Here is a 27875-nt window from a genome sequence, read left to right as displayed (position 1 = left end):
TTTTGAGTTTTTATGTATATTTCCTTTAATCCACTTATAGTATTAATGTATATATAATTATTAGTTCTTTTACAAAATATGATTTTATATTAGTTATTGTATTAATAAAAGAAGCATTTTTATTATTTATATAAAAATTAATTTAAGAATTAATAAGTGACCTACATTTTAGCTTATATTCCTTGTTATAAATATGTTCACCTGATACGCCTCACCTGTATATATTCCACTATGCAATCGTCCTTACGTTCGTAGTCTCCGCCTGACTTCCACTCGAACTACCCCACGTGGAACAATAAATAAGCGGCGTCGTCTGCTGTAAGACACACAGCAATAGGCGCCACTCAGCTGGTCGACACGTGTCCGTCAATAGACTTCAAGTAGATAGTAGTACAGGTGTCTCCCAAAGGAGGTCTCCAACACGATGTATACTACTCGAAAATCTAGCCTTTGCCCCGCTAATTAAAAAATTATATTCAATGAATAATTAAACAGTCTAGTCTCCCTCCCTCTTTATTCTAAGCGACTGTTCACACAAGCGCGAAAGCAAGAAATTCTACAAACCCTAGGAGAGAGAGAGAGAACAAAATCCCTTGCGGCGAGGTCTTTGCGTGCACGCCGAAGGCTACGTGATCTTGAAGCGATTCTTGTGGTGGGTTTTGGAGAGGAGCAAAGAAACCTTCTTTCGTTCATTTGGCCGTTTTCTCTCTTCTCCGCTCTCTTTCTCGTTAGCATTTGCTTTTGTTTTTAAGAGTCCACGCTTTTGATCTGGATTGGGGTCTCTTATTTGTACCCAATTCGGTTTCTGTGGAGTTGGGGGTTCTAGAATTGGTCGTTTGGGGATGTGAATTGGGGAGAGAATGGAGGAGGAAAGCTTTAAAGTTTGCGAGAATGGTACTGGGAATGGGAATGGGAGTCCAAAGGTTGGAAGGCCGCCGAATCCGCTCGCCGGAGGTAACCGTAAAATCCTTGAAGGAACCCACGTGACTACGCCTTGCAAGCCGACGCTTGTTCGCCACAGCTCTTTGGTGAGTATATATCCTCTTTTTGTTGTTGGATTTCGGAGATTTTTCTCACTATCTCTGTGGATGGACATTTGGGTTGAGTTATTTTGGTTTTAAAGTAATTGTACTAGTACTAGTGTACGATTCCTGGGAATAGAGACTTATTTATCTCTTTTTATGGTCAAGTATTCTAGTTGGATGACGTTTAGAAAGAGGCTGTTTATTAATAAAGATCTTAACTTTGTCATTTGTTCGTATTGTTGATGTATTGTCCTAAGATACAGATTTCAATATTCTATGTTGGCGTTAGATTCTTTCTATGTTGTACTCTGAGCTTTCTCAGTATTCTTCCTCTACATGTTTGTAGCTAGCAACGATAGTTGTTTTAGCTGGCATTTTAGGTTAATAGTTGGGAGTTTGTGACGCATGTAAGAGGATTGCTCTGCCAAGCTGAGGATGCTTTGGTGTTCGGGTGGCTTACCAGAGAAGATGACTTAATAATTGTTGTAGACGTCACAATTAGGCGTAGAACAAATAGAGGATTATTTATTTGAACATTGTTTGAAATAGTTTGGACTTTGGACAAGTCAAACCGGAGTACATATTTACATTAGTAAGGAGGGAGTGATTTCAATCAAGTAAATGTTGTCTTGGGAAAGTTGTGAACAAATAATTTTGGAGGAAATAGTGGAAAAAGGACATGGTGTACCGGTATGGATTGGTTTCAGTCAAGTAAGCTGCCCTATGAGGGACGGGGAAGATTTATACTGATTTGGGAATTGTGATGAGGATAAACAAGAATCACGCTCATTTAGTAGAGAATATGCATCAAGATAAAGTTAAATTAACAAAAGCCTAATTAGGTAGAATCAATGGCTTATTCCCTGATATTTTCTGATATCTTTTTGGAGGTAACCTGTTTTTTTTCTGGTACTACCATCATTAGCTGCCATATCCATATGTAGGCTATATTTTTCTGTATTGTTTGCTGAAATTTTAACTTTATTACTGGTTGGAAATTTCGCAGGTGAAGACAAAACTAGTTGATGTAACTCCTGAGCCTGAAAAGAACATAGAAAGTTGTGACACCGAATTTTTTCCTATTGTAAGGTCTGGAGCTTGGGCTGATATTGGATTCCGGCAGAACATGGAGGATGTTTATGTCTGTTCTGACAACTTCATGCAAGACTACAAGCTCAAGAACCTTTGTGAAAAACCCAATGCTTTTTATGCGGTATGTCTCCAACACAATTTTGTGGGTAGAGGCATGTTAAGAATGCTTCTTCCGGAGTTCTAATTTGCTACGGATATGATTGTTGAGTTATTGGTAAATATTGTTCTAGGACTTGCTTTACTTTTATCAATACTTTAAACATATTTGAAGGTGCTATATAGGAAATATTCCTTGTTTACTGGAATTCTGTAAATAAGATAAGGTACAGGGGCCAGATTGTGAGATCTTACTGTCTATTCATTCAGCTGTTATTCAACATCTGCTAACTCTTAGTACATTTCTTTCTCTTACAGGTTTTTGATGGACATGGTGGAAAGCATGCTGCTGACTTTGCTTGTTGCAATTTACCGAAATTTATCATTGAGGATGAGGATTTCCCTAGGGAGATTGAGAGGGTCGTTGCTTCTGCATTTTTGCAGACTGACACTGCTTTTGCAGAGGCATGCTCCCTTAACTGCTCTCTTGCATCTGGGACAACTGCACTGGCTGCTCTCGTAGTTGGAACGTAAGCTCTTGTCTTACTTCATCTCTCATGTACCAAATTATGTCGTATGCTTTCTTCTGTATTTCTAATGGCAGCCTCTGACCAAATCTTTTACCGAGCGGGGTTAGAACACCGTTATTAGATGGTCTTGTTTGTTAAACATTTCATTTTCGTTTATGTTTTCCCATTCAATACAAGAACAAGTTCATATCCTGGATACAAAATTTCAGTTTTATTATTTTGAGTTGATCTTGCTATTGATTTGTGTTCATTATTCCATAAAATTTGAAACATCCCTGCAGACTGCTACATTTCTGTAGTGAATGTGAACAAATTTAACTCATCTGAAAGTAAGAGAGAACCTATTGGTCGAAGCTCTCTAATTGGTGCAGGAGATCTTTTCTGGGATTTGTTCATTGGCCTGGATTTTTGTCTTACAGAATTTTCTTCTCCTTGTGATGTGACAGGTTATTGGTGGTGGCAAATGTTGGTGACTGTAGGGCTGTGCTTTGCCGGCGGGGAAAGGCTATAGAAATGTCTCGGGATCACAAGCCATCTTGCAGCAAGGAGAAAAAGCGAATTGAAGCCTTGGGTGGTTATGTGTACGACGGCTACCTTAATGGACAGCTTAATGTTGCCCGAGCGATTGGGGATTGGCACGTTGAAGGGATGAAGGAGCGAGATGGCCTAGGGCCCCTCAGTGCTGAACCTGAGTTTATGAGGATGCAGCTGACAGAGGAGGATGAGTTCCTGATCATGGGCTGCGATGGCATCTGGGATGTATTCCGTAGCCAAAATGCTGTTGACTTTGCACGGCGAAAGCTCCAAGAGCACAATGACCCAGCAACTTGTTGCAAGGAGCTGGTCGATGAAGCCCTCAAGAGGAAGAGTTGTGATAACCTTGCTGTGGTTGTGGTGTGCTTCCAACCCAGGCCGCCTCCTGCCCTCACTGTTCCAAGACCTCGAGTACAGAGGAGCATATCAGCGGAGGGCCTCAGGGAGTTGCAGAGCTTCTTGGATAGTTTGCCCAATTGAATTGAGTTCTGGTGTCTTTGTTCCTTTTGTTAGTGTCTACATTTGTAGGCGTAGTTCTCTTATCTTTCCTTTTACCTTGTTGAGTAGTTTGGAGAGAGATCTGCCCAATTGTAGCATATGCGGCGGCTAATTCCATCTGCAATGAATTTTATGCGTTGTATTGCATACAGATGCTGTCTGTGAAATTATTTAATGCTAATTTCTAACAGATGCAGAATGTTTCCAAGGACTATATGCTAATGCTAATGTCAAGAATTTTGCACCGCTGTTAGTTTGCATGAGGTATATGTCCATATGGGCCTTGTCTTTTTACTCACCTGGGCCTTCTCTATGGCTAAGCATTTCTCTTGCTTTTTATTTTTGTGTGTCATTTCTCAACTCCCATTAGCTAACCGGCTACTTCCAACACGAGTTAGTCTCTACCATAATCTTCCAAGTCCTCTCCATGTGTAGGATGGTCGAATCGCTACGATATAATAGGATAGGATTCCCGATCCATCCTGAGGAGTCTCACTATTGTCCCTGATGATTATTCTGGCCACTTGATAGTTATCCTTAGAGCAATGATTGACTTCTCATACTCTTTGGCAATACTTCCAAAAATTAGCCATAACATGGAAGCTATGAGCTCACCAATCGTAGCTATACAAATATCATTATTTGGAGATTATAATCTCCATCTATGTTTCATTTAACTTTTCTGATTTAAAAAAAAAAAATCCTTTGTCCCTCACTCGCGTCGTCAGGGTAAATGGAGTGAGGGCAGAGTCGTCATTTGGGAAGAAAAAAAAAAAAAAAAAAGGAAAACCGGAAAGTCGTTTTGGATTGGAACAGTACGGATCTCATGCCTCCTTGCGTGAACAGCATAAATTTCATGATTGGCTTTCCGGGTCCTAATCACAAAAATCCAATGCGTCTGGTGAGCTAATTAAAAGCTCTCATGTGGATCGACTTCATCCATTAATTACCATACATACAGCAGCCTACCATTTCGATGCACGCAAAGGTCATGTAACTGTGATTCAGGGGCATATTTCTCAGCCCCCAGGTTAAGCAGAGGAGGACAAGAGTACCTGTGGACTAAGTTGGTTAAATGGAAGAGAACAAAAACATCAAATGATTGGGTCGAACTCGAATCTCTTCTATGCGACAAGACCAGATAGTATTAAAACAATACGCATACTTCCATGCAACCACCATATTCTCTTGGCTTTATCTAAGGGTTGCAGAAAAGATGGGAAACGAGACAAGTCCTTTTCTATGTAAAATTTAATAAATTTTAACTACATTTGGCAGAAGAAAGTTTAAATATAGACGTCGATTATATTTTGCATATTCTCGATTGAATCTTGACAAGGCTATATAGAATTAGGCAGCACCATTCACATGACATACTTGTTCTTTTCCAACTCAAAAGTTATATTACTATATTCAAGAAAAGTTAGTTCGGTAGTTCCCCCGTTAACCAAATTCTGGTGTCTTTTCTTTGCAGCATTCTACCAAAAGGCCATGCAATGCAAATTTTGAAACAAATAAGACAAATTTCGAAGTTACACCTCTTTACAATAACTATTTACTACCTGGCTGCTTCATGAGGTGGGAGGAGATGAGATTTCTAAATTTAACTCTTTCATTTAAATGCTTTTACGTTCAACTGCATGTAAGCGTAATATAAACAAAGTCGTTTGTAGTTGTTTACTGATTAACAACTCAGTAGATTAATTACTGCCAAGAGGACAAATATATAATACTAGGACTATGTCAAAGAGTACACAAGAAGCATCGTAAAATTTTGAAGAGAGACTCTGAGCATGAGGCAAAAGCTTAGTAAACTATGACATTCCCCAATTCCAAATTATTTCATCAGTGATAAATAAATTGAAACATATACGTTCACAATAACCAGAATTTAAAATTTAAAAAAAAAAAAGAGAGGGGGAAGTTTTACAAAATTTAAGAAGAACAACACCAGTATCTCTTGCCCCCATTATTTGTCTCATCTGTGCCGGCCTGTAAAATTACTGTCTTCCCATTACTTAATGACGATTTCTCATTTCTCTTCTCCTCTTTTGATCGGAAGACCTTCCTACTTAATATATTGTAGATCTCTCTCACTACAGTTTGAAAGGCAGCTGCAACATTGGATGAGTCCAGTGCGGAGGTTTCCATGAAAAAGAGGCCTTGGGTCTCCGCCAGGGTCTTCCCCTCTTCAGTGCTTACCTCCCTGGCATCCTTGAGATCAATCTTATTCCCAACCAGAATGGTAACGACATTCATGTCAGAGTGAACTGTATCAGCATAAACAATGGGTCAAGGAACAGCAACAATCTGTCACATTAAGTTCCTGATAAGTAAATAATTTTGGTGAAATCAAAATATGGCGGAGGATTTGATTACAATCAGTCACCAAATTTTTGATGCTTCATGGTTGACAATTAGTAGAGAGAACATGCTAACAAGTAACAACTATGTGACACTCTGTGACAGATAAGCAAAGCAAAGAAAATTCATCAGTCATGACATAAACTGATAAACCCATTTCACAAAATGGAAAAAAAAGAGGTGGACTAAATGTTCACAAGTGAGCTGACATTACTAGGAAATCTTTTGCAAATAAGTAGCTTTCTAGGGCATGCAAAGGAATTGTCCAATAAAATTTGCACTTGGGACAACTGTAACTAACAACAAAATAGTCATTAGTCAACCATTTAAAAGCAAATAAGTTGCCTAGGAGACCCTGCTTAACATAATTACTATGTTCATCTACCTGTTCATCAAAATTTAGACGTACTTGCCATGTAAAACATTTAATGAAACAAACAGAAAGCTTGTGGAAATTTCAGCCCATACTCTGGAGTTCATTAAGCCATCGCCCAACGCTATCAAATGTCTGTCGCCTGCTTATATCATACACAAGAACAGCCCCAACAGCTCCTCGATAATATGCAGATGTCACAGCTCTGAACCGCTCTTGACCTGCGGTGTCCCATATCTGAGCTTTGATTTCCTTCCCATCAATGTCCAATTTCTGTGTTTGGAACTCAACTCCTATAGTAGATTTGGAATTTGGGTGGAACTCATTTCGTGCATATCTTGCAAGAAGATTTGATTTTCCGACTGCAGAGTCACCGATAAGAACAATTTTAAACAAATAGTCCTGACTCTGCTCTTCATCTCTATCGTAAGACATTGTCAAGAGCTCAGAGAGGCACAAACTTGTGGACCTCACTGGAAAATCATAATCAACCTACCAGAGGAAACAAGTATTATCAAAATTAATGTGACAACCAGTAGATGCAAGACGATGATATTAATAATGGAAATATTTGGGGAACAGGGAAGTAAGTAATGTGAGATTATACATGGAAGCTAAAAGAAAAGGGCAAAGCTCTTATGAGATGGTAAATTGAGTTGCTTTATCTCTTTATCTTTCTCTTTCATATGGTTCATACAATTGCTTTTGAAAATTTGAAATAATTATCCTGTACTCTTCAAAATTCATCAGATTAATTGGCTTAAAAATTTACTTTGCCGTAGCATCCAAAGTATTCATTATTTATATCTTTCAACTGAAGCATTGCGACGGCTAATATAATTCGTTGATTTTTGAACTGATAGCCATCAAATACATAGCCTTCCTTCCCAAACATCAACGCGTCCTATTTTACCAACTTTTCAGACAAAAGTAACCCTGCTTTCATGGAATTAAGGTTTGAGATAAAACTCCACCAAGAAATATTCCACGCTAAAATCACTCCTAAATCTACTTAGTTCAGACACAAGTAGAGCATCTAAAGTTGTACAAGATGCCCAAATGCACTGCAGGGCAACATACTTAGAAATCATCATCAATTTTCAAACTCAAAAGCTTGCAGCCGTTGTACCAGAAAACTCATTGCAGAAACAGCATTATACCCTAAGTAAAAATACAATACATAACCCCTCCACAAACCAAGCGGGCCCAAAAAAAAAACCTACACTTTTAAGGTTTTCTCAGACACTTCTCGAGTAATATCGGACGAGTCTGCATGAAGTCATCCTCCTTACCTCCAGGAAACCTGCCAAGCATAACAAATCGGCAACAAAATGCAAACTTTATCTAACCTAGCAACAGCAATCCGTAAAGCAAACGGGAATTAGGTAAAACCGAATCCTTTTCCCCGATCAGTAAATCTTGCAGTGAATCTAAACAGAAGTGCTCTAACAAAGTGAAAACATGAAACTCACCAAAAGAGAACGAATAATTCCACTGAGAACGAACCGAAAAAATCGAGATATTTACCCAGTTGGAAGTGGAGAGAAGAGCAGCAGTCGAGATCTGAATCGCTCGAAGGCGTTCACAGGAGAGAAGAGAAGAGAGGGGAAGCGTCTTATTTGCGAGAATTGGGTTCTTTCCTTTGAGGGAAAGCAAGAAGGGGCGGTGAGAAGAGAAGCAGAAGGGGGGGGGGGGGGAGGGGGGGAGGAGAGAGAGAGCGAGCGCAAGGCTGGCGTTGCAGAAGATTCTGGGGAGTGGTGCAGTTACCGCTCTGGTGGGAGGATAAGATTTTAAAAAGAAAAAAGATATCGGGGTGAATAAGTTTCTTTATTCCTTTCCGCTAGGATAAAATTCTCGAATGCGGTTGATCATGATGGAAATAACGATGTCCGGATCTTCGCCGTTCGTTGCACCTACTTTGTTCCTTCCCTCTTTTCCACCAACAACGGTGGCACCTCCGCCGTCGGTGGGAAACGGATTGCCCCAATTTATTCTCCATCGAGGACCGATAGAGATTATAGATAAAGCTTTCGTGCTCCTTTTGTCTCTCTTGTGTGACCTTAATTATATTTACAAAATATACTTTGTTCTCTGGATTGGATTACACCTTGAAATTTTAGTTGATCAGTGTGTCGCTCCAGAAACACGACATGTTTAGGTTTCCAAGTATATAGCCGGAATAGTAGTTACTTTTTCTAACTATGTCCAACTTTCTATAACTAATGTAAATTGCGTTTATCACTCAGATTTGGGATTTGTCTCACATATCTTAATTTGTGACCACCGAAGGCTTAGGATTTATTCTTGTCATTTGATTTTCTTACTTAAATTCTTGGATGAACTAGGGAACTTGTCGGATAGGCAGAAATTTCTCCTACAGTAACAGAAGAACTCCGTGGCCCCACCCGCGCCGTCATGGTAAATGAAACGAGGGTATAGTTGTCATTTGGGAGAAGAATCAAACTGCCAGTTTATTATTTATTTATTTATTTATTTATTTTTTAGATGGGCTCGTACGAGTTCTCTATTTCCTCGTCCTTAGAAACAGTTCGGTTCTCATGACTCTTCCTATGTAGACCGAAAGCTCCTGTCTTAGCCTTCAAAACTACATGATTTCCATGCACGCAAATGTGTTTCTCTGTACTTAACAAATATATATATATATATATATATATATATATATATATATATATATATATATATTCTTTACCAGGCCTTATGCTAATTCTCCAGAGGAAGAGAAAGCAGAGAGAAAGAGAGAGCCGGGGGATGGAGGTGGTGATGAAGAGGAGAGGATGCATTAAGGAGACAAGAGGGCCATGGATTGTAAGGAGGAGGGGAAGGGGAGGGGCGATGACGACGTCGTTGAGAAGGCCGACGGAGAGGGAAAGGGCGAACAACCGGGAACGCGAGCGAAAGCGGAGGATGGTGGCGGCTAGGATCTTCGCCGGCTTACGAGCAAATGGCAACTATTGCCTTCCGAAGCATGCCGACCAAAACGACGTCCTCAAGGCGCTTTGCCACGAGGCCGGGTGGCACGTCGACGATGACGGCACCGTCTACCGCAAGGTAAGTTTGCATTGACACACACACACACATATACACTCACATATCAGAGAAATTAAGGTTATTTTGCTGAGATTTAGATGTCTTCACTGCATGATAGAATTCTAACGTCGTTGTTAGCAGAGATTTGCAGTGGCGCCAAGTAATGAAGATATGGACTCTACTCATCAGAATTGCAACCGTTTACCATCTGAATATTTAGGACAAGAAACAGGAGGAGATGACCTATCACTGAATTTGACTCTTTCTTTTAAATACATGTAAACAAGAAAATTGCTGCGAGTAAATTGTCGATTATTATACTTGGGTACTACTGCACGATATTATTTTTGTTTTCTCTCGACCATTCAACTAAGGATATGACTAGTCCCCACAACTCTATCTTCTATTTCTAATTATTATTAAGTGGCAACTCGATCTTCTATTATTTCTTTTAAGAAACGTAGTATAGCATACGTTTATTACGAAAACAGAAGTAATATGAATAGAAGCATGTTACCATAACATCAATTCGGCTTGGATCGACCCTAGTAGTATATTATTTAATGGGCCAGACCAGCCACATGACCTTCAATTTAGTTGTTGGACTTCAAAAGTTTCTACGGGCCTCAATTGAGGTGCAATTCAAATTTGGTCTCGGCCTATTGTTAGGCGATACTGGATTTCAGATCGATGCATGTGTATAGCGTTGGAATTATTTTGGCAATGCAATGCAATGCTGGGTCTCAGATCACCTAACATGTTCCATGCTGCATCGATATAGTTAAATGAGAAATTAATATAAATAAAAGTTTTTTACATTTTGTTTTCTCATTAAAAAATGAAAGAAAATATTTTGACGTCAACTTAAATTTAAGTGGATGGAGCCCATCGAATAAATTATTTTTATAAAATTCATATACTAAAAACTGTTTTTATATTACAGTTTATATGTATAAGAGAAATTTTTTAAACCATAAACCCAAATGGCTCCTACGATTGACTCAATTGACAGCGGACTTTGGCGAATGCAGTTGTGCGAAATTAAATGAATAAATAAATAAATAAAATTTTAGCTGCTAATATTTTTTAATATATTATATCTGTGGACAATTACATGTCAGGCCCGACTGTAGCAATTTCCTGCAGGGGTCCTGCAGCTGATCTGAACTGTTTCGTTACATCAACTAATGAGAGAATTAGACAACCGAACACGTACTCCCTCCCTCTCTCTATCTCTCTCGGTTTCGGTATTCCGCAAAAGGACGTGAAGCGCCTCCACAAAGAGGACACAACCGTATCTTACAAGTTGATCGACACCTCACCGCCATTACCCATCTCCGCCTTTGCCTTCTCTTCCGCTTTCTCCTCGTCCTCTTCCTCTCTCTCTTCTTCCTCCTCCTCCTCGACGATCTCCGACCGCTCCCCTCCGCTCCTCATCTCTGACTCCGGCGACCCAATCCTGCCCTTGTGTGACCCGTTCCGATGGAGGGCCGGGTAGAAGTGGTGGTGGGGGCCATAAGGGTGAGCCCCGTAGATGGCCGGAGCGGCGCCGGCGGACGCTGACGTGGCGTACTCCGGTGGTACCCAGATGCCGCCGAGCACCACAAGATGTGGCGGGCCTGCCGCCATGGCCGTCGGCTGCGGTCCCGAGATTGGACGCCTCGTGTGGAGCCGATATTTCTGGCCAACAGAAAAAAAGAAGAAAAGAAGAGCAAAGTGGTAACTTGGTATACATCTGGGAGTTGTAAACCATTTTGGCTATTTTAGTTATACGAGAGAGAGAGAGAGAGAGAGAGAGAGAGAGAGAGCTAAGTACCTGTAGATGGCTTTTCACCTCATCATTGGTCAATCCATCAACCTTCATGAGCTCCCTTATCTGCTTTGGTGTGGCCACTGCTTCAATTTTTTTCCCCATAAAAATTAAACCATTTTACTAAATTTAGAAAGACAGACTAAATATTTTTCGTGAAAAAAAAAGACAACAGTATATGCATGGAAATGTAGCTACTAACAATAAAACTAGTAGGTAAATAAATACCTTGAGAGCCACCCAGCATCTGAAGAGCATCAACAAAGCGGCGGTGCAAGTCCGGCGACCAGCATCTCCGCGCCTTCCTCTGCGTTTGGTTGGCCGCCTGCCCCTCGCTCTTACTACCTCCTCCTTTCCCTCCTCCTACCTCTCCGCCTTTGCTGCCGCTCTCAATATTACTCTTCTCCCTGCTGTCTTTCTCGGACGAAGCGAGAGCCAACTCCGGTAAACCCCCTGAAGCAGTCGAAGCTGCGCATTGGTTCTTCTCTTTCGAGAAGGGGAGGAAGGCGCCGCCATTTCTTTGCTTGGAGTCAAGCGCAAGCTTAGGTTCGCAATCCTTTGGCGTTTGGCTCCATAAAGCAAGTTGCGCAGAGACCATCCAACTTGCTTTCTCAGAGGCAGCTGCATCGGATGAGCCCTCAATGCTTGTTTGCCTAAGAGGTATGAATTCTTCGAGGACTGGTTTCGGCCCTTGGCTGCTTTGATATTCTTCAAGTTGTTGCGCATACGTCTCCATAGCTGAATTGATGCAACAGGTAGGTTGGATTTGATTAGCAACAGTATGTAAATTATATATTTCCCTGTGAGTACGTACATATGTAGATCGAAAAAATCAAAGAAGATATTTACCATTATTGAGGAGTTGCATGCAGAGAGGCAGCTCGCGCTTGAACGCCTCGATCTTAAGACGTTCTTCCTCGAGGCGGGCGAGGAACTCCTTAATCCTCTTCTGCGAGTCAGGATGTTCTCCGACTGGCTTTTGGATCATTTGGTTGATGTCGGGCTTGTATTCTAAATTCAGATCAGATGGTGAAGCCATTTGAAGGGCAATATTATTACTAATATTCTTAGTCTTCAGCAGAATAGATATAGAGGGAGGAGGGGTGTGGATGTTTGTAGTGAAACATAGGATGGATCAAGCAGGGGTGGATCGGCTTCTATTTTATTGTGAGTTTGAGGGGGGGAGAATAAAGTGGGATTTGAGGTGAGGAAAAGGAAAAGCAGGAGATAAAGTAAAGGCATGGTAACTTCTTGCAAGGATCAAAGGCAAAAGCTTGCAGGGAATCACGGTGGGCAGAAGGGCATGTGCTTAGGACCCCTGGGTTTTGGTACCTTTGGACTCCTTGTACCAATTCAAATCACCAGACCCAAAAGATTCTCTCTCTCTCTCTCTCTCTCTCTCTCTCTCTCTCTCTCTCTCTCTCTCTCTCCACCATTTACTTCCTTTCCTAGTCCTTTTATGTGTTGGCCATTGAAGCACCAACATCAATTGATAGCTAGCTAGCTCCCCTACTCTTATCCATGAAGCCAATTTTAATTACTCATGCAGTAGATGTACTACTATATATATATATATATAACCAAATGAATAAGATTACAACTTTCTAAACTTATTCCTTGTGTTGTTTTCTGTTTTACTTCATGGGGTGCTAAATTACTTGATTCTGTTTTGTGAAAAGGTGGTTGGGAAATAAATTACTCTATAAAAGATGCCTTGCATCTGGCAAAGTAGTAATGTTGTGAGGACCATGATTCTAACTTGATTAATCAATGAAGCAAATGATCATAATGCCATAAAAGCATATACCACACAATTCAAACAAGATATGCAGAGATTCTCTCCTCCCACACAAAGAGTCCATCTTGAAAGGAAAGGGAGGCTCTTTCTTTGTTTTCAAAAGTTGCACACTGCAACCCTTCACACACACACTAAACCCTTGCATTCACAAGGAAGGCAAGATAGGATAGGATATCTAATGCTTCTAATAAGTAAGGAATATCTTAATGGTAACTAACACACAAAATTGTGCTTTAGAAAGAGGAAGACCCAGTCCCCATCCCCACTCCTAGCGCAAAAGAATATAAGGGAGGGGGGGAATAGAAGAGTTGTGGGAATCTCCCATCCTGCTACTGCTGCTAACTTTTAGAGGAAGTGGGCAGGAAGCTAAGAAGATTCCTCTAAACATTTAATATTAGAGATCAGAGAGAGGGAGAGAGAGAGAAAAAGGTAGAGAGGACTGCATCAAATTCCCTGTGCAATAATTATTGTTGGTCGCTTTCTATATCAGTCTTCAGGTACAAGCCTCCAACCCATGCCTTTTGTGAGGATTCCTTCTTCCTCTCTCTCGTTCTCTCTCGCTCTCTCTAACACCTCTCTTTAGCTTTTAAGGGATTCGCCTCGTGACAAGTCTCAGTTGTATTCTCCCAAATCGTCCTGTTGAATATCCCTTTTGTCTGGTGCGAGAGGAAAGAATATTCCCCTCTGGCCATAGGGGTTGATAAAGTTTCCATTTAGTAGTTGTTTACTCTTCTCTTCTAATTCCCACTTGAGTTTTTATACCTGTATATACCTGTAACGTAAAGTTTCTCATTTTGAGTATATACCCTTTTAAATTTGTTCATTCCTAGCTAAAAGTCATGCTGTTTGATGAGAACTACCAGAAGAGAGATGCAGGTTAACTTCTTGTTTAGTGGAGCGGTAAATGAACTTGTTTTTGGATAACGAATAATGTCAATTTAGTGATAGGATTATCACTTAATAGAGATTCCAGTGGCCAGCAAGCCTTTGAATAATTCTGGAGGAGATAAGCATTCTCCTTTCTACAGCACAAAACGTCTGAATCTCTAGTAGAAGCAGAGCTTAGAGTCCACACCGACTGAATAAAAATCCTTCAAATGATTTTAGCATCAGAATAGAGGTCTCAAGTGGCTTCCTTTTTTTTCTTCTTCTTTGAAGTGAGTTTTTAAATCATGCTGTCATGTTTCATATGACAGAATTGTGAACAATTTCAAGTGCCATTATTCTTCTATCCGGAAGCTGGAATTGGGTGCTGCATTCCTACTGTCTTTTTGATACGTAGGAGAGATAGGTGATTGAAGTTAGAGTCCCAAGGACATTTACTTCCTGAATAGATCCCTAAGCACTACATAGAGCTGTAAATGATCCACTAATTTTACATCATAACAAGATAAAACATTAGGCAAAATCTAGTTTAATGTAGAAGTACTTTAGAAGGCATCTATTAGATTTTCCTTTACTAGGAGTACAAGCCAAGAGGGTGTTTCCAACTAGGAACAGGCAGTCATCACTATCAAAGCAGTGATGATTTTAGTGGCAGACTACATGCAAGACAAGCAAAGCTGTAGCGTTTACAAGCAGTATTAAGAGGGGACCTTTCTAAGTTTAAGGATAAGCAAAGTGCTTACAGTAGTCATCTTAAAAAGGTTGAGAGACTTCCCTTTTTAAGGACCTTTAGTAGCCAAATGAAGTAGTTGCAGGGCAAAACAGAGTGACTCTCAAAATTGCCCAACTCCCGAGTAAAACCTCAAAAATAGCTCTTTTTCTTCGAGGCAAATACGTCAATGCACATTTAAAAATTCTAATCTTAATCCAACGGCTATAATAGCTAGTTTTTATACTCGGTACCGGTTCCAAAACCACATTACATAAAAAGAGAGAGTATATTAGTTAAGAAGGTTTAATTACGTATGCCTAACTTCTCAATTTTCTTATTATATCCTTGAACATCTTAACCATTAGATCTTCATCAAACTAATTGATAAGCAATTAACTTTATGGTACGGAAGAAGCACTATATTTTTTTTTCTTTCGCCTTAATTATAGGAGATATTATTTAATATTAAATCATTTAAATTTGATTATTTGGAGATAAACTTCAATTTAAATATAATTTTCTATCTCTATCTATTAAAATTTAATTTAAATCAATCTTAAACTAATAGAAGATATATGTAAATAATAAAAAATAATTAAAAAGATAAAATGTAAGTAAATTTTTATTAAGTTAATTATAAAAGACATCAATCAATACCCTTATATATATATATATATATATATATATATATATATATATATATATATATATATATATATATATATATATATATATTACTCTCAGTTAATGATATATATGTCTTTTACTTGATAAAATATTAAGATAATATAATTGTTAAAAAATAATGTGCAAGATTATATATCTAAAAAAATTACCTACTTAACCGGTAATATCTTTTATTTCTATTATACCTTTAAAGATCTTAACCGTTAGATTTTCATCAAATTGATTGATAAAGAATTAACTCTATGGTACGAAAAAAATGCTCTTTCTTCAAACAATTTTAGAACTTCTATCTTCTGACTTTGAGAACTTAGATGTTGAGCCATTTGACCGTAACACAATTAATAGGGTTTTGGAGTCGGTGATAGAAATAGTGGATCATACAAATAATGGGCCACTCCTGCCCAAAATGTTCCATTTATGGGCCTCTAAATGGCCCATATCACTACCCAGCCCAAATTATCACATTTGGGCCTTGATATCTATTGGTGTGATCGTGATTAATGGTCCAGCTAGCCCTCTTATTGATCTAACTTTGTGCAGTAATCTTCCTGTCCTGCTGCATTGCTATTTCCACGAATAGTAAACATACTCGACTATATCCTTTTAAAGATGCAATGAGGGGAAGAGATATCCAAAAGAACTTTCATATATCAATAGGACAATGTAACTATCATGGTATATTAGCTAGAGATGAACAGTGAAAACTATTCTGATCTCTATCTGCTTAAAGCTGTTGCACTTTGGATGCTCTTGAATGTGATAGTTATGCCATGCCACCATGGTCTACCACTTTGGCAGGCCATTCTGAATTGGTGCACTACTCCAGAAACATCATCTACCGTCATGTTAATTCAGGATATTCTAGTGGAAGTCACCCTATGCATTGATCTCTGATGCTCGGAAGCAGTCTAATGGACCAAACAGGGGAGCTCATTTGATTAGCAGAGTAGTCTAATCAATTTATTCTTCCACAATTCCCAGAACCCAAGGGAGAATAAAAGATGGAACTCCAAGGCCACCAGGATGTTTGCCCTCCCTTTAATTGGGTCGCCCAAAGTAGTGGGCAAAGGGAGACAGCATTCTCTTGGTATCAGTTAGTGGAGATGAAGCAGGATTTCACGTGGAGGCGACTAAGGCATGCATGCTTGCTTGGTGGGGGGCTTTGTTAGAGATGAGTGTGACATGACACCCATGCCATAGGACTCTAGTATTTCTTTTTTAGATATGCTCTTATAAGATTAGCAGTACGCCTATAGTTTTGCTCGGCTTTTATCAAAGGGAAACAAAGAAAAGGGGGGAACCTATTTATATATGCCGAAAGAAATGGTCCTACTGGCTACTACTAGTGCTACCTACGGACAGTCGAAGAACTCCCATTCTTGTCCCCAGAATGAGTGAGAGAAGGGCTCTACTGCTTCACATTTCTAACGCCACTTGTGCACATTAAGGTGCAGTTGTTTTTGTGGTGATATTTATTAGAAAGAAGGTGATAGGCACGAGGTATCATCTCAAATGTCACACTGGGAATTGAAGGGCCTCGTTTTTTAAATCTAAAATTTTTGCCTCAGACCCAAGACCAACCACATGTACTACTTCTATTCTACTTGATTAGGTCGTCATTATTCGCACAAGATTCAAATCCCGGCATCAATTCTGGCAACACCTAAAGTACAACATTATGGTCATGATTGTAAGTGATAGATGAAGGAGGGCTCCACATCATAGGTCGTATCATATGTACAGATCACAAAGATCTTATCATTGCCCACTCGATCTGTGGAAGTTGGTAGTGTCTGAAGGAGACAGTGCTCCTCACTCCCAATTATACAAGGGATCAAAGGGTGCAATGCAGCACGGCGTTGATAACTTTATATTAATTTTCTTCTTGATGGAAAGAAAAAAATGTTTAAACTTTTTTCCTCGGAAATCACATAAAGAGTGCTACTTCATACGAAAGAGCATAGTGTCCTCCTTGTGTCTCGCACGTATTAAAGTGAAAAAGAAAAATCCCACCCTCTGACACATGATACATGTTAAGTAAAGAGGGATAAATCACTCTATGCCAATTGTCCTTTTTATCGAAATCACGGCCCAAAACCAACAAATCGGCCGAAGTTACGACGAACCTAGAACGCTCTACGAGCCGTCCGATCGTGTGCGTCACTCTTATTGGACGCCTCGTAGGCTCGTAGCACCTGATCAACGGCGTACTGCTAAGCTTCAAGGTCGCATCATAAAAACCGGTCTTGGGAATCCCTCCCCCAACGAAAGGAAGGACTCGAAACCCCACCATCACCATCGCCATCACCATCGCTATCACCGTTACTACCACCACCACCACCCCCTCCCTTTCTCTTTCTATAAGAATAGAGAAGACAACGAGTTGTAGTTTAGAAGCGATCGAGCTATCTTTCTCTCCGGGCTATCCAGGGATCGGATCAGGTGTTCAGTGCCTTCTTCTTCTTCTTCTTCTTTCTAATTGTTGTTCCTTTTAATCGCTTTTTTCTACGTACAAGGTTTCAGTGTTCTGGATAGTCCGTGCAACGTCGGACTCTGAATTGTCGTTCGCGTTTTATTTCCTTCTCTTAGTTTTGCAAGCATTACATCAGATTTTGTCATAAGAAAAATGTGGCCTGGGAGTTATTTTGTTCAACAGTAAGTAAGAGCTAGAAAACAAAGGTACAGATTTTTAGTGAGTTAAATGGTAGTCAAGCAGCATTAAAGGCTAAGCCTTTCCTTCCTTTTTCTCTCACTTTCTCTCTTTTTTGCTTCTCTTTAACCCCCCTCACTTTCTCGGTATTCTCAACGGCAAGAGCAAGAGATTAGGCTTTTTCTCTTTTAAGTGCCTTCCCGGATTCTTCACTGAACCCCCCCACACCCCTATTGCGTTCAAAATCCTCACGACCATCTCAGCATTGCCCCTCCCATTCGTTGGCTCTCGTCGTGGAACAAACAAACAAAGCTCCACGATCTAGCTGCGGTAAGCTCTCCTCCTCTTATTATTATTATTATTCTTCACCACACTCGACCTGGATCCATCTATCCATCTCTCCTTCCGGTCGATTGATTGATGGATCCCTACGAAAGTTTCTTGACCGTTGAAAGTCGTGCGTACGGGGGTCTCACTCCCATCGTCGTAGAACGTAGATTTGTTGAAAAAACTCACTTGACGGCGAGCGTAACGCCATCCTTATTGACCGGCTCACGTGACCGTCAGTTGGTGCGCGTGCGCGATAAGGATCTACGCCAGATACGCACGCTTGGGTGCGCGGTGAGATCCCGGTGGGTCGTCATGTTCATATTTATTTCACCTTTTATCCTCTTTTCCTCTCCGTCTACCTTAGTAGCTAGTATTCCAGTTGCATTTTGGCAGTTGACTTTTCTTTCTTTAGAGATGAGCCAGCCGTTACGAGTCGATTTTTCACTCTTTTTGGTGCGATCTCAGGCTTGACAGCGATGGCAGCTGTTTTGCGGAGTTAAAGTGGAGCAAACTCTTTATATTTATTAGTGCACGCCGCGCCAAAATTACTTATGTATCCATTTAGAAGCCCCTTCCCTTCTTTTGCTGCACTCTATCACCTTCTAGCCCACATACTAGCCGTAACGGGCCAACACTTCACTTGGGCCCTCGAGTTGTATCAAAAAATCCCATTTTTACTATGCCAACGTTACGACACACACGTATACCAATTTGCCAACGTGATCGAAGACCCTTTCCAGAAGCGTCATTAACTCATTATGCACCCTCCCTCACCATACGGTCCATACGTCTCTGTGTGTGTGTGTGTATGTGTGGGTGTAACCTGTGGGTAGCTCTGGAGTGGAACAGGAAGTCAGGAAGCATTATTAATTGGGGCCCTGTCCCTTCTCCAGTGCTACAGTACACATATCGGGCAGTGCCAACCCTTCCTTCTCGTGTCTCGTTCACGGGCGGCGTCCCAGCCGCGAATAAACCCAACATAGGCGAGCCTCTCGTCCACCCCCTTATCATTACTTTTTTTTTTCTTCTTCTTTTTTCTATACTATTCTCCAAAGTCCACTGGTCCATCTTCTCTGCTCACGCTCTCTGAATGCTCCGCTTTGTCCCTTGGGCTTTTTAGGAAAGAGTGTCCTTGTACTCGTTATCCGAACTTCCCTATCCTTGCACTGATTTGGCCCCCACCCCTCCTGCTCGCGCATAACGACACCTCCATGGTATTATCACGCTTCCTTATTGTCGGGATCCCATTGTGGCCAAATTATTTTAATATACCCTTCTTCTGAGTTCTTCCGCTCCAAAGTCGAGATCTTTTGCGCGTATTTACCTGATAAGCCCTCTTGTCTGTGAAATATTACCGTCGAGCATCACTTGGTCGGTTAATTCTGCCTACGAAGTCAATGTCCGTACCTCTGTGATGGATATGAATGCAGGCTTTACACCTCTGCTGGTTTTGGTTCATAAACCCTGCTCTCTGCTATCTCTTTAAACCCTTCCACTTCCCTGCTCATCTTTGCCTTCTACAGTTGTTCTGGAGATAAATGCGTAGGTGGGCAGGCATAGAGGTGGCGCCATGCTTGCGGTGGTAGAGAGAGAACCAACTTGCTTCCATCCTTCCCCTTATGCTACCGAAATGCCATTGCGGCAGATGACCAAAGAACCCAAGAAGAAGCCACTGCAGAACTCGATGAACCAGCAGAAGCTCGAGAGCGAGTGCTCCCTGCAGGAGGCCAAGAAGAACGCGGGCAGGAGACGGAAAGGAGGGAGAGGGACGGCGGTGGAGAGACCAGTTAGGCAAGAGGTGGAGACTGGTCTCGACAACGGCCCTCCCGTCTCAAGTAAAGGTCTTGGCTTCCATCGACGTCCTGGGTTCGGCAAGGTGGGCACCAGGTGCATTGTGAAGGCCAATCATTTCCTCGCCGAGTTGCCCGACAAAGATTTGAACCAGTATGATGTAAGTTCTATCAGAGTAGCATTTGAACAAAGTTAACAAACACGTTTGAGGAATGTATTCAATTCTCTCTTGGATTACGTACACAGGTCACGATTACGCCAGAAGTGAGGTCTCGGAGTATGAACAGGACTATCATAGCGGAGTTGGTGAGATTGTACAGGGAGACGGAGTTGGGTATGAGGCTTCCCGCGTATGATGGACGGAAGAACCTATATACAGCTGGGTTCCTTCCTTTCCATTCAAAGGAGTTCGTTGTAAAGCTCGCCGAGGAAGATGAAGGAATGGGGATTACTAGGTACTCATTTTGACGCCTTTCTCCGATCATGTCATTAAGTAGAAGGTCTTGTTGATTACCATCTTGTACTCTTGAAGACAAAAGGAGTATAGAGTGGCTATCAAGTTTGTAGCTCGTGCCGACCTTCACCATCTACGCCAATTTATTGCTGGGAAGCAAGCTGATGCACCGCAAGAAACGCTGCAGGTTCTTGATATAGTATTGAGAGAGTTATCAAATCAAAGGTGGCATTTTTTTTTCTTCCTTGGATGCTTACTTTCTGGCTACCTGTGCTTTATGAGGCCCTAAGCATGCATCTTCTATGCGAACTGGCTGTAGATATGTCTCTATTGGGAGATCCTTCTATTCTCCGGAGATCAGAAAACCACAGAGGCTGGGTGATGGATTGCAGTCATGGTGTGGGTTCTATCAGAGCGTCAGACCAACTCAAATGGGTCTCTCTCTCAATATTGGTAAGAGACTTTTCTGTTGTTCTTTTCTTTTGATATAAAAAAAGAACTATGGTTTCTTCTTTCCTTTTCGCTGAAGGTCCCTTTCTTTTTATCATAATCTCAGATATGTCCTCCGCTGCCTTCATCGAACCACTCCCCGTGATTGAGTTTGTGGCTCAAATCTTAGGGAAAGATGTCATCCTGAGGCCATTGTCTGATGCTGATCGGATCAAGGTATAGCTACTATAGAAAATACCTAACTTCCTCAGATCATGTAGAGAAAATCATTTCAAAAAGTCACAACAAAATGCTGAATAATACATCAATAAACTTTGAAGTTTGACCAAGCTATATGTCTAAATGAAGAAATTAGACCAAATATTTATTACATGTATTGACAATCTAAATATCGTTCTTCTTGTCTGTAATATGTGATAGCTAATTAATTATTCTTTCTTTTAATCATCATAACAGATTAAGAAATCTCTTCGAGGTGTGAAAGTTGAAGTCACACATAGAGGAAATGTGAGGCGGAAATATCGAATTTCTGGGCTGACATCGCAACCTACCCGTGAACTTATGTGTGAATAGAATCTTTTTACTTATTCTAATATGCTAACATAATTAAGATATTGTCTAAAATAGGAGCCCTCCTAATACTAACTTCTAGAACTTGAATTCTCTTATTTTGACAGCTTCCCCGTTGATGATCAAATGAACATGAAATCTGTGGTTGAGTACTTCAAAGAAATGTATGGCTTCACAATTCGGCATTCTCATCTTCCTTGTCTCCAAGTGGGAAATCAGAAGAAACCAAATTATCTGCCAATGGAGGTGACTTTGATAACTTGAAGTCTTCTCTTAACCTGCCTTGCACTGTATAAATATAAATGGTAGACTGTAGATTTTAGTCTGATTTAATATGCATCTTGCAGGCCTGCAAAATTGTTGAGGGGCAGAGATACACAAAGAGATTGAATGAGAAGCAGATTACTTCCCTGCTAAAAGTCACATGCCAAAGGCCCAGAGAGCAGGAGATGGATGTTTTACAGGTTAAGAATTTTTACTTTGTTTCCTTTCCTTGAATGTAGCTGCATTTTTATGACATGTGGAATGAGGTCTTTGTGTGGTTTGGTCGAGTTGAGGAAAGGATACCTGGTACAGTGCATACAAGATATTATTATAAACTGGTCTGAAATATACATGTACAAGGGAGGCACATCATGGACTTTTGGTTTCTTTTTGTGTGCATATATACTCTTAAAATTTTCTTATTTGCTTGTGTGCCTCTCTAAAGTTGATATTTATATGTATACCTCTCGAAACAAGTATTTTTTATATGTATACTCTTTAAAACCCTTATTTTTTGTATGGATACTCTTTGAAATTAACTAACAGTTAAAATTTGAACAATTTAAATATAGAAAGATAAAAATGTCCTCATTATAGTTTCATATATTTCTCTTATTTAAGGGTATTTTATTTGTATTAAATTATTGAGACTTAATTTAAAAGTAAAAGTATCTATGCAAATAACATGTCTTGAGGGTGTACATGCGATTAGAGGGGCATACAAACAAATAAGAGAATTTTTAAGGATATACATCCAAAAAAATCTGAACTTATTCCTTGGTCAATATATTGAGGCATTGTTGTATTTATTTAATAAATTTGTCGGGGGAGGTTGAACATTAGGGTTGGCCCTGTTTGAGACTTGGTAATATGGTATCTGTATAGGGTTGTTCCAGCTAAGGGTTGACCTAGCTTCAGTAATCCTCTTAGGTTGGTGGGCTCCCTTTGTCACCGGCATCTGCCAATGACTCAGTCAAAGTCAGAGGATTCTGTCCTCTTATCTGTTTGGTAGGGCTAATGTAACAACTCCAATTACACGGGGGCTTAGCTGTTGGAGATATGCTTGCATTCACTTCTGAAAAAGAAAATAACTGTCAGTATCTACTATTTAATCAACTTATGTATATTTTTTTTCTCTTATGAAAAATATACTTGTCTTATTGTCTTATTTATTTACAGACAGTTCATCAGAACGAGTACGGGCAAGATCCCTATGCAAAGGAATTTGGGATCAACATCAGTGATAAACTTACTTCAGTTGAAGCACGGGTTCTTCCTGCACCATGGGTATGTGCAGTTCTTGTCTTACAATAGATTAATTAGCAGACCTACAGTATTTTGTTCTCCTTTTGTAGTTACTGAACTGTAGTGTGTTGATATATACTTTTCTACATGACATACTTTTTTGAAGCTAAAATATCATGACACTGGAAAAGAAAAGGAGTGTTTACCTCAGGTTGGTCAATGGAATATGATGAATAAGGTACTTGTCCGTTGAGATTTCAATCAAGTAGTCTCACTTATTTCAAGTGCTCCTGAGATTTTCTCCATAGAACTCCTGAGCTTTATGCAGTAAAATATCTTTCTTAATGCAGAAAGTCATAAATGGATGTAGAGTGAATTACTGGGCCTGTATTAACTTCTCGAGAAGTGTTCAAGAAAGCATTGTCCGTGGATTTTGCCAAGAATTAGCACAGATGTGCCAAATTTCTGGCATGGTAAACTTTTTAATTTCAAGTGCTCTTCATGAACTACCTGTTTTTTTTTCCTTGTCTTATCTTTTGTATTTTGCACAACTTTTTCATTAGGCAGTCAAATTTATAACATTGAGGTGAACATTAAAAACCTCTTTAGTTACGTTGTGTTCACGTGCTGCAGGAATTCAACCGGGAGCCTGTAATCCCAATTTACTCTTCCCAGCCGGAGCAAGTAGAGAAGGCTCTTAAACACGTGTACAATGCAGCAATAAATAAACTCAGGGGAAAAGAGCTAGAGCTTCTTTTGGCCATCCTACCAGATAACAATGGTTCTTTATACGGTAAATATTCAGTTGTTGTACTTATCAGTGGATTCATTCCTCTGTATTGATTCTTTTCTAGCACCTTCTTATGCATGGAGAATTGCACTGATAGATTTCCTGATCTTGCTGTTAATTTGTTTGCAGGTGATCTTAAAAGAATATGTGAGACTGATTTGGGATTGATTTCCCAGTGTTGCTTGACCAAGCATGTTTTTAAGATCAGCAAACAATACTTGGCAAATGTCTCTCTTAAGATAAATGTGAAGGTAATTTATCGGTTTGTCTTATTTTTCTGTTCTCCCCATCGAAGAACTTGTGCAAGGAATAGTTTAGAGCCAACATTCAATAAATTACATCTGTTTACAATCTATGCAGATGGGTGGAAGAAATACTGTACTTTTAGATGCTATAAGTTGGAGAATTCCCTTGGTCAGTGACATACCGACCATAATATTTGGTGCTGACGTAACTCATCCTGAAACTGGGGAGGATTCTAGTCCGTCTATTGCTGCAGTAATGATAAAATTCCAACAGTCCTTTACTTTCACATGAATGATGCTACTGACAACCATTCTGATTTTAATTCTTAATGGCTTGTGCTTGTAGGTTGTTGCCTCACAAGATTGGCCTGAGGTTACAAAATATGCTGGACTTGTATGTGCCCAGCCTCATCGTCAGGAACTCATTCAGGATTTGTTCAAGACATGGCATGATCCTCAAAAGGGTACAGTTACAGGAGGCATGATCAGGTTTCCTTCCATATCTTTGACAGAACAAACGAACAAACTTGTAGTTCACATACTGAAAGTAGATCATGTTTAGTGTGGATTTGTTAAACTGGATTCTAGAGGTTGATGATTATTAGATCAAAATTTTATAGGTCTAGTGGCATTGTCATAACACTATTGCAACGCATTTGATCTTCCAACATCAAATAACCAGACCAGTTATGAGCCACTGACGTAGTTGCTCTGAAAGCTGTTGTGAATGGACTAACTCACTTGTTGGTTGATTATGTCTGTAATTCATTGAAGTACTGCATGGTGTCAGACAGTTGGATTATACTTTTCTGTAATAAATGACTCAAGTCTTACTTTTGAGTAGTAATAAATGATAGAACACTTGTAGCATAATGAGAGTCAAGCTTTGCCATTATGGGCACACTTCTGGATGTACTGAGATTTTGTTACCTCGCCTTGCAGGGAGCTTTTGATTTCCTTCAGGAAAGCAACTGGACAGAAGCCATTGAGGATAATATTTTATAGGTAATAAAGTGTCATACGCAAGTACGATGGATGTTTCTCTCTAGATAGGGAGGTCAAATTTCTTCTTTCATGGGATATTCTGTTGGTCATAATTTGACTATTGATAAAGTTGTAAAGACTAGTTTCCTCATTAGCTTCAATTTCAAATTCAGGGATGGTGTTAGTGAAGGACAATTCTATCAAGTCCTGCTATATGAATTAGATGCAATCCGTAAGGTTGGTGTAGTTCTGCTGTTCTTGTCTTATTCTTACATCTCTTACAAGTGAGCTCATGAACTCAGTCTTATAGGCCTGTGCGTCCTTAGAACCAAACTACCAGCCTCCTGTGACATTTGTGGTTGTTCAGAAGCGACACCATACCAGACTATTTGCAAACAATCACAAGGACAGAAGTAGCACGGACAGGAGTGGCAATATCCTGCCTGGTGATTATGTTGTCCTTTTCTTTTCATAATCTTCTCATAGATGGTAAAGTTGTGAATTCTGATTCTCTCAATTCTAGTAGTTGGATCCACCAGGATTTGGTTGCTCATATAGAGTTTGGTCTTTTTTCTAAAGTTACATCTTGCTAAAATCAGGTGTCCTTTACCTACTTTACTGAGTACCTTCATATGGCAGGCACCATCGTCGATTCCAAGATATGTCATCCTACTGAGTTCGACTTCTACCTTTGCAGCCATGCTGGGATCCAGGTATAGTCACGTTTCTTTGAATCTTTTATAGTGTTTTGCATGAACAAATGTGAACTACATAGTTTGGCCCCCAATATGGAGGTTAATAAATAAAGAAAATGCTAATGCAGACACCTCCTGAACTAAGATCTCCCTTCTGATAAATTTCCACATGAGAAATATGGTGAAACTGGTGTTCTTTTAGCATCAGGACTGACATTAGATGGGAAATCATTCCCGGTTGACACCTAATTATTTCCATGCGGTTATAAATTGTAGCTTGTTCTGCAAAGGTGCTTGTTCTGCAAAGGTGGGTGATATACTTGTGAGAAAGGGTAGCAGATACATATGCTTTGGACGAGTTCTTGGTTGATTTTAGGTTAAGAAAACGCCGAAGAGAATTAACAAAAACTTATAATCAGATATCAGCATAATGGTAACTCTATTGGCAATGGTGCCAAAATATTGACCATAGCAAAGTCGGACAAGAAAAATGTTAAAATGGAAAACAATTTATTTATAGAACATCGGCTATTCCGGTAAGTTTCTTATAGATTTAAGTTGTTTTTGGACTGGCACATTGCATTAATTCAAGTATTCAACTGCTTCACTCTACTAATGTTGAATTTGGGTTTGCCAGGGAACTAGTCGGCCAGCTCATTACCATGTTTTATGGGATGAGAATAAGTTTACTGCAGATGAAATGCAGACACTGACCAATAATCTTTGCTACACGTAAGATCTTCTCTAAAACTTGTTCATATGATTTACCGAGAAAGTTGGCAAACTCTTAGTAGGACACATGGTTGCAGGTATGCTCGGTGCACACGCTCTGTTTCTGTTGGTACATTCCTACTTCCTCCTCCCTCCTCCCTCCTCTGTTGCTGCTTTTCGTAATAGTTTTGTGCCAGCTCATGTCCTCTGTGAAAGCCTGGTAGATTTGGTGCATTGTTCTACCATGAGGCTTGAACAGATTTGGTGCATTGTTCTACTTGAACAGATAATTGATATTCCATGATTAGTACTAAAAAATTTATTGGCACTATAAATTTGAAATGTTAACCTGCTTCTGTTCTTGAAATGTTAACAGTGCCACCTGCATACTACGCTCATCTAGCAGCTTTCCGGGCCCGTTTCTACATGGAACCGGAGATATCCGACAACCCAAAATCCAAGAGCACTCGCACAACAAATGGATCCTCCGTGAAGCCTTTGCCAGCGTTGAAAGAGAAGGTGAAGAGGGTTATGTTCTACTGTTGATGGGGAGAAGTTAGAGAACATTTTGGCATGCTGTACATCACGGTTGTTGTATCTATAGTTGTAGAGTTTTTTCTCTGGGAACTGAGCCCCAAAACCAAGCCAGAAAGCTTGCCGAGGGATTCAGAGGAATGTACACTAGTTAGATCAGAAATGAACTCCTTTCATCCATATATGGGCTCTTGTTGGAGGAGTATCTAATAACCATCTGCCTCGTAAGGCACGCTATATCATGCATCTGTTGAAATTTGAGCTCGGAGATTCATGGAATTTGTTATACGAATAGGTGGGTTAAGTTATCCCGTTGTTGGTTGTCCTTTAAGCTTGGGGTTACTCATCTTTATTGTTTGGAATGGAAAGCATATGTATTCTTTCCATTTTATTTACTGGATTCATAATCGACAATAGGTAGTGCCTCGATATTTTTTATTAAAGCTACGTGTCAAGTCTTGTGAACGCTATAAATTATTTTTGGCTATCCAACCATTTAAAGGATCATGATAAGGTAGTGGTACTCATCCTATTCAAAATTTCAAACAGCAAACCCCGCCTATGGGCATTTGCCATGTGGCGACTCCTCTGTCCGCTGAATCGATTCGGGATTTCATTTCTTTAACGCCGCTTACGTGGCACCCAAAATTTGAAAACCCAACGGCTCTCTCTCTCTCTCTCTCTCTCTCTCTCTCTCTCTCTCTCTCTCT

General features: G+C 40.1%; 4 protein-coding genes across 13 annotated transcripts; 2 read left to right on the top strand and 2 right to left on the bottom strand.

Moving 5' to 3' along the window:
* Positions 1–499: 499 nt before the first annotated feature.
* LOC140793097 (probable protein phosphatase 2C 57) lies at positions 500–3989 on the top strand. Its single transcript, XM_073144467.1, has 4 exons — positions 500–1028; positions 2032–2238; positions 2532–2743; positions 3190–3989. Exons 1-4 carry the CDS (start codon positions 861–863, stop codon positions 3755–3757), a joined length of 1155 nt encoding a protein of 384 aa, XP_073000568.1. The 5' UTR covers positions 500–860; the 3' UTR covers positions 3758–3989.
* A 1580-nt stretch (positions 3990–5569) lies between these two features.
* Positions 5570–8551, bottom strand: LOC140792958 (ras-related protein RABA5a-like). 4 transcript variants are annotated; one of them, XM_073144221.1, is made up of 4 exons: positions 8040–8354; positions 7736–7815; positions 6608–7004; positions 5570–6045 (listed from the first exon to the last, which is right to left on the bottom strand). In XM_073144221.1, exons 3-4 carry the CDS (start codon positions 6945–6947, stop codon positions 5711–5713), a joined length of 675 nt encoding a protein of 224 aa, XP_073000322.1. In that variant the 5' UTR covers positions 6948–7004; positions 7736–7815; positions 8040–8354; the 3' UTR covers positions 5570–5710. The 4 variants fall into 4 exon arrangements, with proteins under 4 accessions (XP_073000322.1, XP_073000323.1, XP_073000325.1 ...); XM_073144222.1 differs by having other exon boundaries at positions 7985–8268; XM_073144224.1 differs by lacking the exon at positions 7736–7815 and having other exon boundaries at positions 8040–8551.
* Positions 8552–10627: 2076 nt separating this feature from the next.
* On the bottom strand, positions 10628–12917 carry LOC140792918 (myb family transcription factor EFM-like). 4 transcript variants are annotated; one of them, XM_073144154.1, is made up of 4 exons: positions 12220–12917; positions 11599–12108; positions 11377–11456; positions 10628–11240 (listed from the first exon to the last, which is right to left on the bottom strand). In XM_073144154.1, exons 1-4 carry the CDS (start codon positions 12407–12409, stop codon positions 10860–10862), a joined length of 1161 nt encoding a protein of 386 aa, XP_073000255.1. In that variant the 5' UTR covers positions 12410–12917; the 3' UTR covers positions 10628–10859. The 4 variants fall into 4 exon arrangements, with proteins under 4 accessions (XP_073000255.1, XP_073000256.1, XP_073000253.1 ...); XM_073144155.1 differs by having other exon boundaries at positions 11377–11453; XM_073144152.1 differs by having other exon boundaries at positions 10628–11456.
* Positions 12918–17754: 4837 nt separating this feature from the next.
* LOC140792055 (protein argonaute PNH1-like) lies at positions 17755–27345 on the top strand. Of its 4 annotated transcripts, none has more exons than XM_073142861.1 (23): positions 17755–17894; positions 19956–20383; positions 20470–20678; positions 20756–20902; positions 20997–21130; positions 21234–21343; positions 21584–21690; positions 21805–21943; positions 22045–22161; positions 23141–23248; positions 23373–23444; positions 23557–23679; positions 23840–23999; positions 24126–24247; positions 24357–24494; positions 24588–24730; positions 25184–25246; positions 25399–25462; positions 25536–25671; positions 25865–25938; positions 26558–26652; positions 26730–26761; positions 27008–27345. In XM_073142861.1, exons 2-23 carry the CDS (start codon positions 20003–20005, stop codon positions 27175–27177), a joined length of 2844 nt encoding a protein of 947 aa, XP_072998962.1. In that variant the 5' UTR covers positions 17755–17894; positions 19956–20002; the 3' UTR covers positions 27178–27345. The 4 variants fall into 4 exon arrangements, with proteins under 4 accessions (XP_072998962.1, XP_072998964.1, XP_072998965.1 ...); XM_073142863.1 differs by lacking the exon at positions 17755–17894 and adding an exon at positions 18331–18432; XM_073142864.1 differs by lacking the exon at positions 17755–17894 and adding an exon at positions 19809–19879.
* Positions 27346–27875: the final 530 nt, after the last annotated feature.

This window comes from Typha latifolia, chromosome 7, assembly GCF_019914945.1.
Source record: "Typha latifolia isolate L0001 chromosome 7, TyphaL0001v2, whole genome shotgun sequence".
NCBI classification, from domain to species: domain Eukaryota; kingdom Viridiplantae; phylum Streptophyta; class Magnoliopsida; order Poales; family Typhaceae; genus Typha; species Typha latifolia.
Note: the sequence above shows the minus strand (reverse complement) of the source record. Positions and strands in the feature narration are given on the sequence as shown.